The sequence below is a fragment of the Mauremys reevesii genome, linkage group 13, assembly GCF_016161935.1.
Source record: "Mauremys reevesii isolate NIE-2019 linkage group 13, ASM1616193v1, whole genome shotgun sequence".
NCBI lineage: Eukaryota > Metazoa > Chordata > Testudines > Geoemydidae > Mauremys > Mauremys reevesii.
In genome coordinates, this window is record NC_052635.1 from 30894041 (window position 1) to 30903677 (window position 9637).

Below are 9637 nucleotides of genomic sequence, written 5' to 3' on the forward strand. Positions count from 1 at the left end.
AAAAAAGCTATGCTCAATCTTTTGGAAGTGGAATTTGTGTCTGTTTACACTATGCTTTGAAATAACTAGTCACAATGTTTACAAAGTTATGGTAACTTTCTCCTTTCAAATCCAAAGGGCAAATCTGTTAGGAATTCCACACATGCAGAGTGTGCAAAATATCAGGGAGAAGCTCCAGTATGCATTCTGATACTCCTGGAACATGCTAGTACACAGACAGGACTGCAAATTGGACATTTCTGACAATCTCCATTGACAGAGCTTCGCTTTGCAGGGTGCAGTGATTATGCTATTTTCTGATGATTGCCAAACTAGCAAGTCTTTTCTGCTACTTTTATTACCCTGAGACACTCTTATGAGATTCACTCTAATGAGATATTTTTTTCTCTCACTACTATTAAGAGGAATTTGCTAGATGGCATCTTTCACACTGGGATTAACAACCCATAATACTTGAGGTGGCTTGGGAATTGAGTGTCCTGCCTAGATTCCAAAAAGAACTCTGCCTTGCCCCCATCTCACCCGCTTTAACTTGCTTTGGTTCCACAGTGTAAAATGCCTCAGCAGTCTACTCACGAACTGGAGGTTTAGGAGTAAGGAAGAGCTCATAACCCCACTGTGTTCTTATTCCTTTCAGAACAGGAGAGGGCATCTAGACTGACTGTGCAAGGAAGCTTCCTTTAACTGCTTTGTTAATAACAGTAGTAGAGTTGAGGTTTCATGCCTCGCAGAGGCTCTTCACTCTGCTTCTCCTCAGCATCCCCACTCACTAGAGCTTCAGATAGTGAGCTGTCACCTGGGAGAACCAGCTGAGAGAAGTCATGCAGAAAATCCTCTTCTGAGGAGAGCAGCAACTCATTCCAGGCAGCGATGTCCAGTTTTCCTGACGTGCCACCATATTCTTCAGGAAGGATCCTTTGTGGAAGGTTTTGATGAAGAGAATTCAAATCAGAGCCATGAAGAAAAAACTGAGGAAGAAAATCCCAAAATACTTTAATAAAATGTATCACATACTTTTTCAGCTTGTAATTAAACATTTTAAAACTGCAGCGAGACCAGCACATGACAAGTAGGGAGAGTCTATTTTGCTCTTTAAATAATTCTAAGGGGCACATTTCAAGATGAGGCCACTGGCTCTGCATGCACAATTGCAAGCAACATCATTTTCTTTTTGCAAAGGACAGTGCACAACATTGTGCATGCAAGAGTAGAAGCCAGTTTGATACCTTTTTGAAAGTCTCGCCTTATAGGCGATCCAGCTAGTAAATCTTAATCACAATAACCAGGTTTCCAGTTCAGTTTGAGTCTAAACTCATTCACAAGGACTGGGAGTGCAGAGAAGGCAGCACTCAGCCTTGTGGAGAGAGGCATCCTCTTCTGCATGTGAAAGAGAAGAATCAACCAACTGCAGGGGGAACGGCATCCAACCTGTTTAGCTGATGAGAAAGTTACAACAACACAGGACCTTTGAGAAAGGAAGGGGAAGAATAAAGAGGAGTGAGAGAAAGGACAACTCAGAAGACTTCCTCTAACAAACATAACATTAATGCATAGGATGCTGTTGGCCCAATAATCCCAACTTCAGAGGAAAGTTACTATACTGAGTACACAATATAGGTCCTAAAAATGTGCATTTAACCAGGTAAAATGCCAAGTTGTATTTATCAAAGAAAGCCAACCACTTCTGTCATTCTTCTGAGAAATCCTACTGACCAGTCTCCCTAACCCTCAGCACATTCAAAGCGATGAAGTTATGACAGAGCCAGACAAAAGCCAGGAAGCAAAGGATGATATAGTCACATCGAGTAAAGGACACTGCCATTCCCAACTATTATCTGTTTCAATATTCTTTACATTTCATGTCCAGCAAAAAGCTTGTCATTAGGTCCAATATTAAAAGGCACAATCACTTACCCGGTTTGCTATCTTTTCCTTCAGAAAAGGCTTGATGATGGCAAAAATTCCTTTGAATATGCGAGGCTCGTTTATAATATTGACAGCTTTGATTCTAATAGGAAAACCATCCTGGGGGAGGAGATGATTTTTACAGTAGTTTAGAAACACTGGAGAGCTTTTTCTATTTAACTTTCCTGATTGTGGATTCAGACAGAACTTTGCAAAACAATCAGTTCAGATTGTGGAACTTCTGTAAGAACAGTGAGAAGTATTAGCCAGTGTGTAATTAAGTGTCTAGTCCTGTCTCCACGGAACTCTCCCCATTCTCCCTGCAGAGACCCAGCAAAAAAGCATGCACAGCTCAGACTAGACTAAAGCTTATGTGAAGAAGAAAAAGTCATTCAATAGGAGCTTGCCCACAGTACATTACCACTCTCCCCTCTAAACTATAGGAAATGCTACAACTACAATTATCATCCTCTCCTGCCACTCAAGGTAACCAGTGTCTGCTCTGCACTTCCTTTTATTCTGCCCCCTTAGGCTTGGAGCAGCCTCTCTCTTCTCAACCTCTTTCCTCTTTGAAATCCTTCCTCAAAACACACCTTTCAGGGAAGCCTTTCAAAAGCCAACTCTGCCAAAGTCCTGCAGCACCACTTGAAATTTGCGCAGTCACTCAAGGCTCAGTGTGTGAATGGTTCTATGTCCCATCTAGATTGGAAGCTCTTTAGCAAAAACCATTTGTACAGCAGAGCATATTATCAACACTCAAAGATCAGCAAGGGGGTCTCTTCTCTCTAGTCTTACTTCATGTATCCTCCCCCTACCAGATGGCAAGCAGGCTCAATAACTCAAACTTCAAATTCCCAAAGTAGCAGTAGTTTTGGGAGGCTGGGAATATAAAATCAGACCCAGAGCAGCCAGCATCAACCAGTTAAGAGCTGGCAGAAGGCAGAAACACATTTTAAAAGCATTCAGGTAAAAGCCAACATATGAATATTTTTGTTAGCCTGAGCAGAACTCTAGACATAGAAGCAGTTTACAGTGCACAAGTCAGGTCTTACCTGAAGAATTCCAATCACTTTTTTGGCTACAAAAGGACCAAAATGAGATGCCTTAGATAAGCTGACTCCTTTGTAGTCTGCAAGGATTACAATTCCATTCACTTGGGTCTCTTCAGACTGAATGAGTTTTTCTAACGTTAAGTATATGGCACGAATGTTCTCAGTAATTGGATAATTACTTGGTGTCCATCTGTCTAAGATTACAAAACATGTATGGTTATTTGGAAAGTAAATAAATATAAATATGCCCCAAAATGATCTATTTTCCAGAACTCCTAAGTTATTCTTTAATACTCACAGTCCTAGTTCACAGCAACATTTCTCAAGCAAGATGCCATATATACACTTCAAGGAGCAAAGGCCCTGGTCTTAAGAAACCCCTACTTTCCCCAGCACAGATTACAAGAAGAGAAATCATTTTATCTCAGAAAGAAAGCAGGTAAACAGGAAAGCAAAGTATGAAAACAGTTTACAGCAAAACTGGCAGCACTGAAAGCAGATTTGGGATGTCGGAGGCTCTTTGCCACACCTTGAACCCCCATCTAGTTGTTGAAGAGGCTTATTATAAACTTGCATCTAGAAGACAGCAGACCTATTGCTATCTCAGGCTGACTGCACATTCATATTTTTCTCAAATCATCAGGCAACCACATTAACCCACTTTGTAGTTTTGGTTTTACTCAACTGCAGCTATTGCTAAAACAGGAAAAAAAGTGATCTAAATTGGGAAAACAACAGACATTAATCCTTTCACAAGTAACTTTTCAGATTTCAAAAGGAAGCAATGTCATGTAATCTGCAAGAGTCACCAGTGTCCAAAAGGGAGCAAGAAACAGTCAGAGATACCTCAAACACACAAAGAATCTTGTTCCAACCTGGGAATTCAGGCATTACAATACCTGGACGAATGCAGACAATGTGGCGTCCCTCAGTGTCCAAGTGAGGCAGCACAGTGACAAAGCCAGATGCTAGGACAGCCTTAATTGCAGATGGTTTCAAGTTATTGAAGACCTCGGGCCAGCTCCTCCTGCAGCTGTGATAGTTCACCAGAAGCTGAAGCGCTCGGTCATAATCAAATTTCCTGGCTCTAAGGAACCTTAGCAAGAAAGTATCGTCCAGACACGTGCCCAGAGTAGGGTAATCCTTACACACCATGTCTCGGAGGGCTTGCACATCACGAAGCCTCCACTCAGGTTTCTCCTGCAGCTCTTCACGAGCCTTGGCAATAAGGTCGGGAGTCAGTGAGCACACATACCTTGGCCGATCTGGCAGGAACTCATTATCCGATGGAGACCCCACGGATGGGCTTGTTCGGGTACAATCACTGTCTCCTGACATTAGTTAGCAGGAAGTCTGTCCAAAACAACACACACAACAAATAATCCCCATACTATCAGTATTTACATAGTATGTATTATCCCTAATGAACAGGTGGGAAAATTATGGCACAGAGAGGCTAAGTGGCTCAATCACAGGCACAATCGGAATTGGTATGAGAGCTATAATTAGCATTCAGGAGTTCCTGTCTACCTGTCCTAGAATCAGATTACTAGACCATGTCATTGTTTTATGCCCCAAAATAGTATAAAATAATATTAGAAGAAGCTTTTGCACATAAGTCAGTTGATGATGACAGTTATGGAGCTGTGCCACCAATAAACTGCAAACAGTAAATCTAAGTGAAATAAGTTTGTATTAGCACTTCATTTACTTTCAGTTTTTAATTGGATATAAGTTGTCCTGACTGGGATTTTTAGGGTCTCTTACACCAACAGATCTGTATCAGTACAGCTGACTGAAATTTTCTAAGTCTCTACGTAAAGCATTAGTCAAGTCACAATCACTACCCTAAGAAATTTTTCTATCGGCTTGCAGCAAGAAGTTTTCATTGAGTTCCCCTACAAAGTTGTGTGTAACTGCCAATTAGCATTTATGACATTTATGTCATTTAGGCAATTAGATACTTTACAGTCAAATGTGTAGCATTCAGAAGTACATGTCTTAATTATACTGGAAAGTACTGCAGTGCACAGACTGGAGAAGTGTAGTAGATACAGAAACAAATTCTTACTGCAACAGTTCCTCAAATATATAGTAGATTAAACAGCAGATACCTTCAAACTGTAAATGTCCTTTATTGCATAAACACAAGAGCGGCCATACTGGGTCAGACCAAAGGTCCATCTAGCCCAGTATCCTGTCTTCCGACAGTGGCCAATGCCAGGTGCCCCAGAGGGAATTAGGGTGACCAGACAACAAATGTGAAAAATTGGGATGGGGTGGGGCGTTAATAGGAGCCTATATAAGAAAAAAGCCCAACAATTGGGACTGTGCCTATAAAATCAGGACATCTGGTCATCCTAGAGGGAATGAACAGAACAGGTAATCATCAAGTGATCCACCTCCTGTCGCCCACTCCCAGGTTCTGGCAAACAGGGATTAGGGACATATGGTGAGTGGATAAAGGGTGGGGAGAGGGGAAGAGAATAAAGGATGAAATACTGTATTTCGGTTATTTCTTGGAGCTTGATTTGGGGCAGGCACTAGAAAAAAAATAGGATTACTTTTGTGGCTACTGTGATTCACATTCACCTGCACAGAGACCTTCTGAGAGATGTGCTGGGCTGTGCCTTCCCCTAGAGCGTTAAGTAGGGATCATCTCTATAAACATCGCACAGGATCAGCTCCCTGATGCAACTGAATAAATTGATCTTTTCATCTTCCATAGCAGACCCTCGGGACTTGGTGCGAGGGAGCAGGATGGGCATTTGGGTTATTTCCTGGGACGTGTCTCCTCTCGTCCCACCCCGGGGACGCTAGGTACTAGTCTGGATACCAGCAGCCGGGGCCAAGCATCACCCTCGTCAGCAGACACACGGGCCAGGGCCAGGCCCGGGCCACTGCGACAGGGGCAAGGCTGGCAGCATCCCAGGTCCTGTATCAATATCACAGACTCCCGCGCCTCCAACCCTCGCCCCGCGCGCTCCACTCCGCGGGGGGGGGGGCGCCCCCGGCCCCCTCCACGCGCTCGGTCCCACGGCGAGAGAGGCGACCCCTCCCCCACTGTCTCGCGCCTCACACCGGCCCGCCACGCCCCACCCCCCCCCGGGCCTGGGCCTTCCCCATGCAAATTACCGGAGCGCCGGCTCCGAGCAGAAGGAACCGTTCCGGGGGGGATTAGACACCGTGACCCCGGAAACACACCGCCCACGGCCCGCCGGAAGTCACGCAAAGGCGATGGGAGAGGTCACGCGCTGAATACCTGCGCTCCGGCGCGCGGGGGGCTCATTAATTCCTCCGCTCCGCGGTACTTTCCGTGGGAGTCAGGATGTGCCCCCCCCCCGCACGGACTGTGGTTACCCCCCACAGCCGTTATGGTACCTTCCAGGGGGGTGAGATTGTGCCCCCCCCCCACGTGGTGTAGTGCTAGGGTGACCAGACAGCAAGTGTGAAAAATCGGGACAGGGGATGGGGGGTAATAGGAGCCTATATAAGAAAAAGACCCCAAAATCAGGACTGTCCCTATAAAATCGGGACATCTGGTCACCCTATGTAGAGCCTTCTGGGGGTGGCTGGATGGGCCCCCAACACGTTGTGGTCCTTTTGGGGGGGGAGAGGGCGGTGAGCCTATCACCCTCCACCCATACACAGGGGTATGTCTTCTGGAGGGTGAGGCTGCCTCCACTGATGTACCGGGAGGAGGTCAAGATGTGCCATGTCTCGCTACCACACATGTGGTACCTTCTGAGGGGAGGGGAGGATGTGCCCCCCCTCACCACGCACACAGTCCTTGTGCACTCCACACCTTGATACCTGCTTCCCTTCACCCTCCTAAGGCTAGGGAAGCAGCTCCAGGTCCTGCCAGAGCAGGGTGTGCATATCACAGTGCAAGCCCCTTCAGAGATCACAGTCCCCAGCCCTCACTGGGGCTGCCGGCAGGCTGACTAGTTCCAGCAGTGCCCTGCTTCTTGGTACAACAAACCCATCCATGTCAGAGCATTCATATTCAACTATCATTTCCCTATTGACAACTGTTTTTTGAGATCTGCTTGTTAGCTAGTTCCTAATACATATAATGTGTGCTTTATGGATATTGCATAGTGCCTTTTTTAAATCAAAAAGTTGTGTGGTACTGAGTTAAACACCATATAAAAGTCTAAGGACATTATATCTACATGGTTATCCTTATCAAACAAATTTATAATCTCATCAAAGAATGAAATTGGATTTATTGACAAGACCTATTTTCTATAATACCATGTTGACTGGCGTTAATTATATTCCTATCCTTTAATTCTTTATAAGTTGAATCCCATATCAGCTTTTCCATTAGTTTGCCTACACTGATGTCAGTCAAACTGGCACATAGGTACCTGTGTCATCCCACTTGCCCTTTTTTGAATATTGCCCAACATTAGCACTCTTCTGGTTGTCTGAAATTTTCCTAGTATTCCAAGATTTATTAAAAATTAACGTCAATGGACCAGAGCTCTCCTCAACCAACTCTTTTAGGATCTTGAGTGCAAGTTATCTCAGACTGCTGATTTAAAAATGTTCATCACTCGATGCAGATGTCTAACATCTTTCTCAGTTATTAGTGGACTGGACAGCACTTTGTCATTCTCCTGTGATATGAGTACTTCCTACTTTTTCCATGTACAGAAAATAACTATTTATTGAACACTTCTGCCTTTTCTGTATCATTATTAATAATTTTACAGTATTCATCTAGCCTATACCATTGCTAGAATTTCTTTTGTTCCTATTATATTCGAAAAAACTTCTTATCCTTAGCCCTGTCAGCTATAGGTTTTTTGGGGGGTGTCTTTAGCTTCTCTCATCAATTTTCTACACTTAATAAATTCTAATATATACAGATTTCAATCTAGTCCTTCCATTTATTATATGTATATTAAATATTTATTTTTAATTGCTGCCTTCATTTCACTGCTGAATCAGGATGGGCTTTTAGCCAAAGCTGTTCTCTTTTTTTGCTAGCAGAATGATGGCTTTTTAGCCATATAATAAACTATTCTTAAAGAATTCTCAATTTTTATTCACATTTTTCTGTCTAAATTTGTCTTCCCAATCAATTTTGCTCAGTTTTCCTCAAATTTGGGAAATTAGCCCTTTTAAAGATATTACTAGTTACGACTGTCCTGTTGTTTTCCAATATTGAATGTAGTCAGGTCATGATCACTGGTCCCTAGGTAACCACCAACTTCCAGTCCAGTAATTAATTCATCTTTATCTATCATAATAAGATTCAGAACAGACTTACCTTGAGCTGGGGGCAATAACTTTTGTGTTAAAGCAAATCACACTTAAACAAGGAGATTCAGCTAGGGAACACACCTGAAAGAGCCAAGGAAAAATAATTTAGGCAGCTCAGTGACAGGGAGAAACCTAAGAAGCAGAAATGCTGAAAGAGACCTAGCCGAGAGATGCATTGTTTTATTATTTGATTTATTATGCATATAGCACCCTCTCAGCGCTGTGCACTCCGCAAGCAGGTATGAAGACAAAGTCCCTGAAGTTTACAATCATTTAGTGGACACAGCTGACAACAAATCAAATGCGTTTGCAATGTGAAATAGCTACAAAAAAGGCCAGTGGAATTTTGAGGCTACACCTCTCAGGTGTCCTGGAGCAGAGAGATGATTATCACTCTCTATATGGGTCAGATGAGGCTGTGCCTGGAATATTTTGTTCAGTCTTGGGCACCTTATTTCCAGAAGGGTATTGACACAAATTGGAGTGAGTTGAGTGAAGAGCAACAAAATTGATCAGGGTGCTTGAGAGATGTTAACATATTAACAGTCTGGCAGCATCTGAAGGGTGTGAACCCTAAGAAGAGAAAGGAATTATTAGTGGGTATATATGAAAATCGGGGGGGTTCCCCTAGGAAAAAGGGGATGGCATTAGAAAAAGGTTAGCTCACTATCAGGAAAATCTAGATGGAGAGGTATCAGGGTATGGGATAGTCTCTAAGGAAAGCAGTGGAAGCCCTCATGCTTGGGGTCTTTTAAACTCATTGGACAAAACACTAGTAAGTATATCATCAATTACAACCCTTTTCTGGGTGATGTCCAGGAAAACTAATAGGTCTTTCCCATCTCTAGTGTCTCTGATTCAGCCACTAAAGGGAATTTGAAGTGTTAAATCCCATTGTCCCAGGGATGAATGCTTCTTACCCTATTTTGTAGTTATATTTTGCAAGGGTGTTTCCTCCAGCTGTGCATTAAAGTTGCTAGACACACGATATTTTTAGCTTGAAACTGATCTGGAATTGATCTTCAGGGACTTGTAGGGTATCAGATGCCAGAAATGGGCTATAAAAGTATGGTCTGTCCCCACATGCCCCACTGTGGCCTAGCGTGGCACAGCAGGTGTGACCTACCTTAATTTCCCTCTGTTGTGGTGAAAATAAAATTCAGCTTTAACAGATCTGGGCCAGGAGAAGCGAGCCAAGATATATTCACAGAATAGCATTTGACCTTTAATGAAGTTTCAGGAAAGGAGTAATTACAATAATCCGTTCATAAGGGCCTCACTTCAGGACCCTGTGCAGAACTCTCAAACTTAAAGTCTCTGAGTTAGGACAAGCTAATCACCTGAAGCCTGAGAGAGAAACCACCATCCACTGCAGCCTGAATAGTTTCTACTCTCCACTTTATAAG

At 43.4% G+C, this 9637-nt stretch overlaps 1 protein-coding gene across 5 annotated transcripts; it reads right to left on the reverse strand.

Moving 5' to 3' along the window:
• Positions 1-223: 223 nt before the first annotated feature.
• On the reverse strand, positions 224-9408 carry TTPAL (alpha tocopherol transfer protein like). 5 transcript variants are annotated; one of them, XM_039499053.1, is made up of 6 exons: positions 9358-9408; positions 8239-8312; positions 3857-4310; positions 2958-3151; positions 1915-2025; positions 224-968 (listed from the first exon to the last, which is right to left on the reverse strand). In XM_039499053.1, the coding sequence occupies exons 3-6, from the start codon at positions 4293-4295 to the stop codon at positions 693-695; spliced, it is 1020 nt and encodes a 339-aa protein (XP_039354987.1). In that variant the 5' UTR covers positions 4296-4310; positions 8239-8312; positions 9358-9408; the 3' UTR covers positions 224-692. The 5 variants fall into 5 exon arrangements, with proteins under 5 accessions (XP_039354987.1, XP_039354988.1, XP_039354989.1 ...); XM_039499054.1 differs by lacking the exons at positions 8239-8312; positions 9358-9408 and adding an exon at positions 6093-6220 and having other exon boundaries at positions 3857-4053; positions 4213-4310; XM_039499055.1 differs by lacking the exons at positions 8239-8312; positions 9358-9408 and adding an exon at positions 5550-5916 and having other exon boundaries at positions 3857-4053; positions 4213-4310.
• Between the last annotated feature and the right edge of the window lie 229 nt (positions 9409-9637).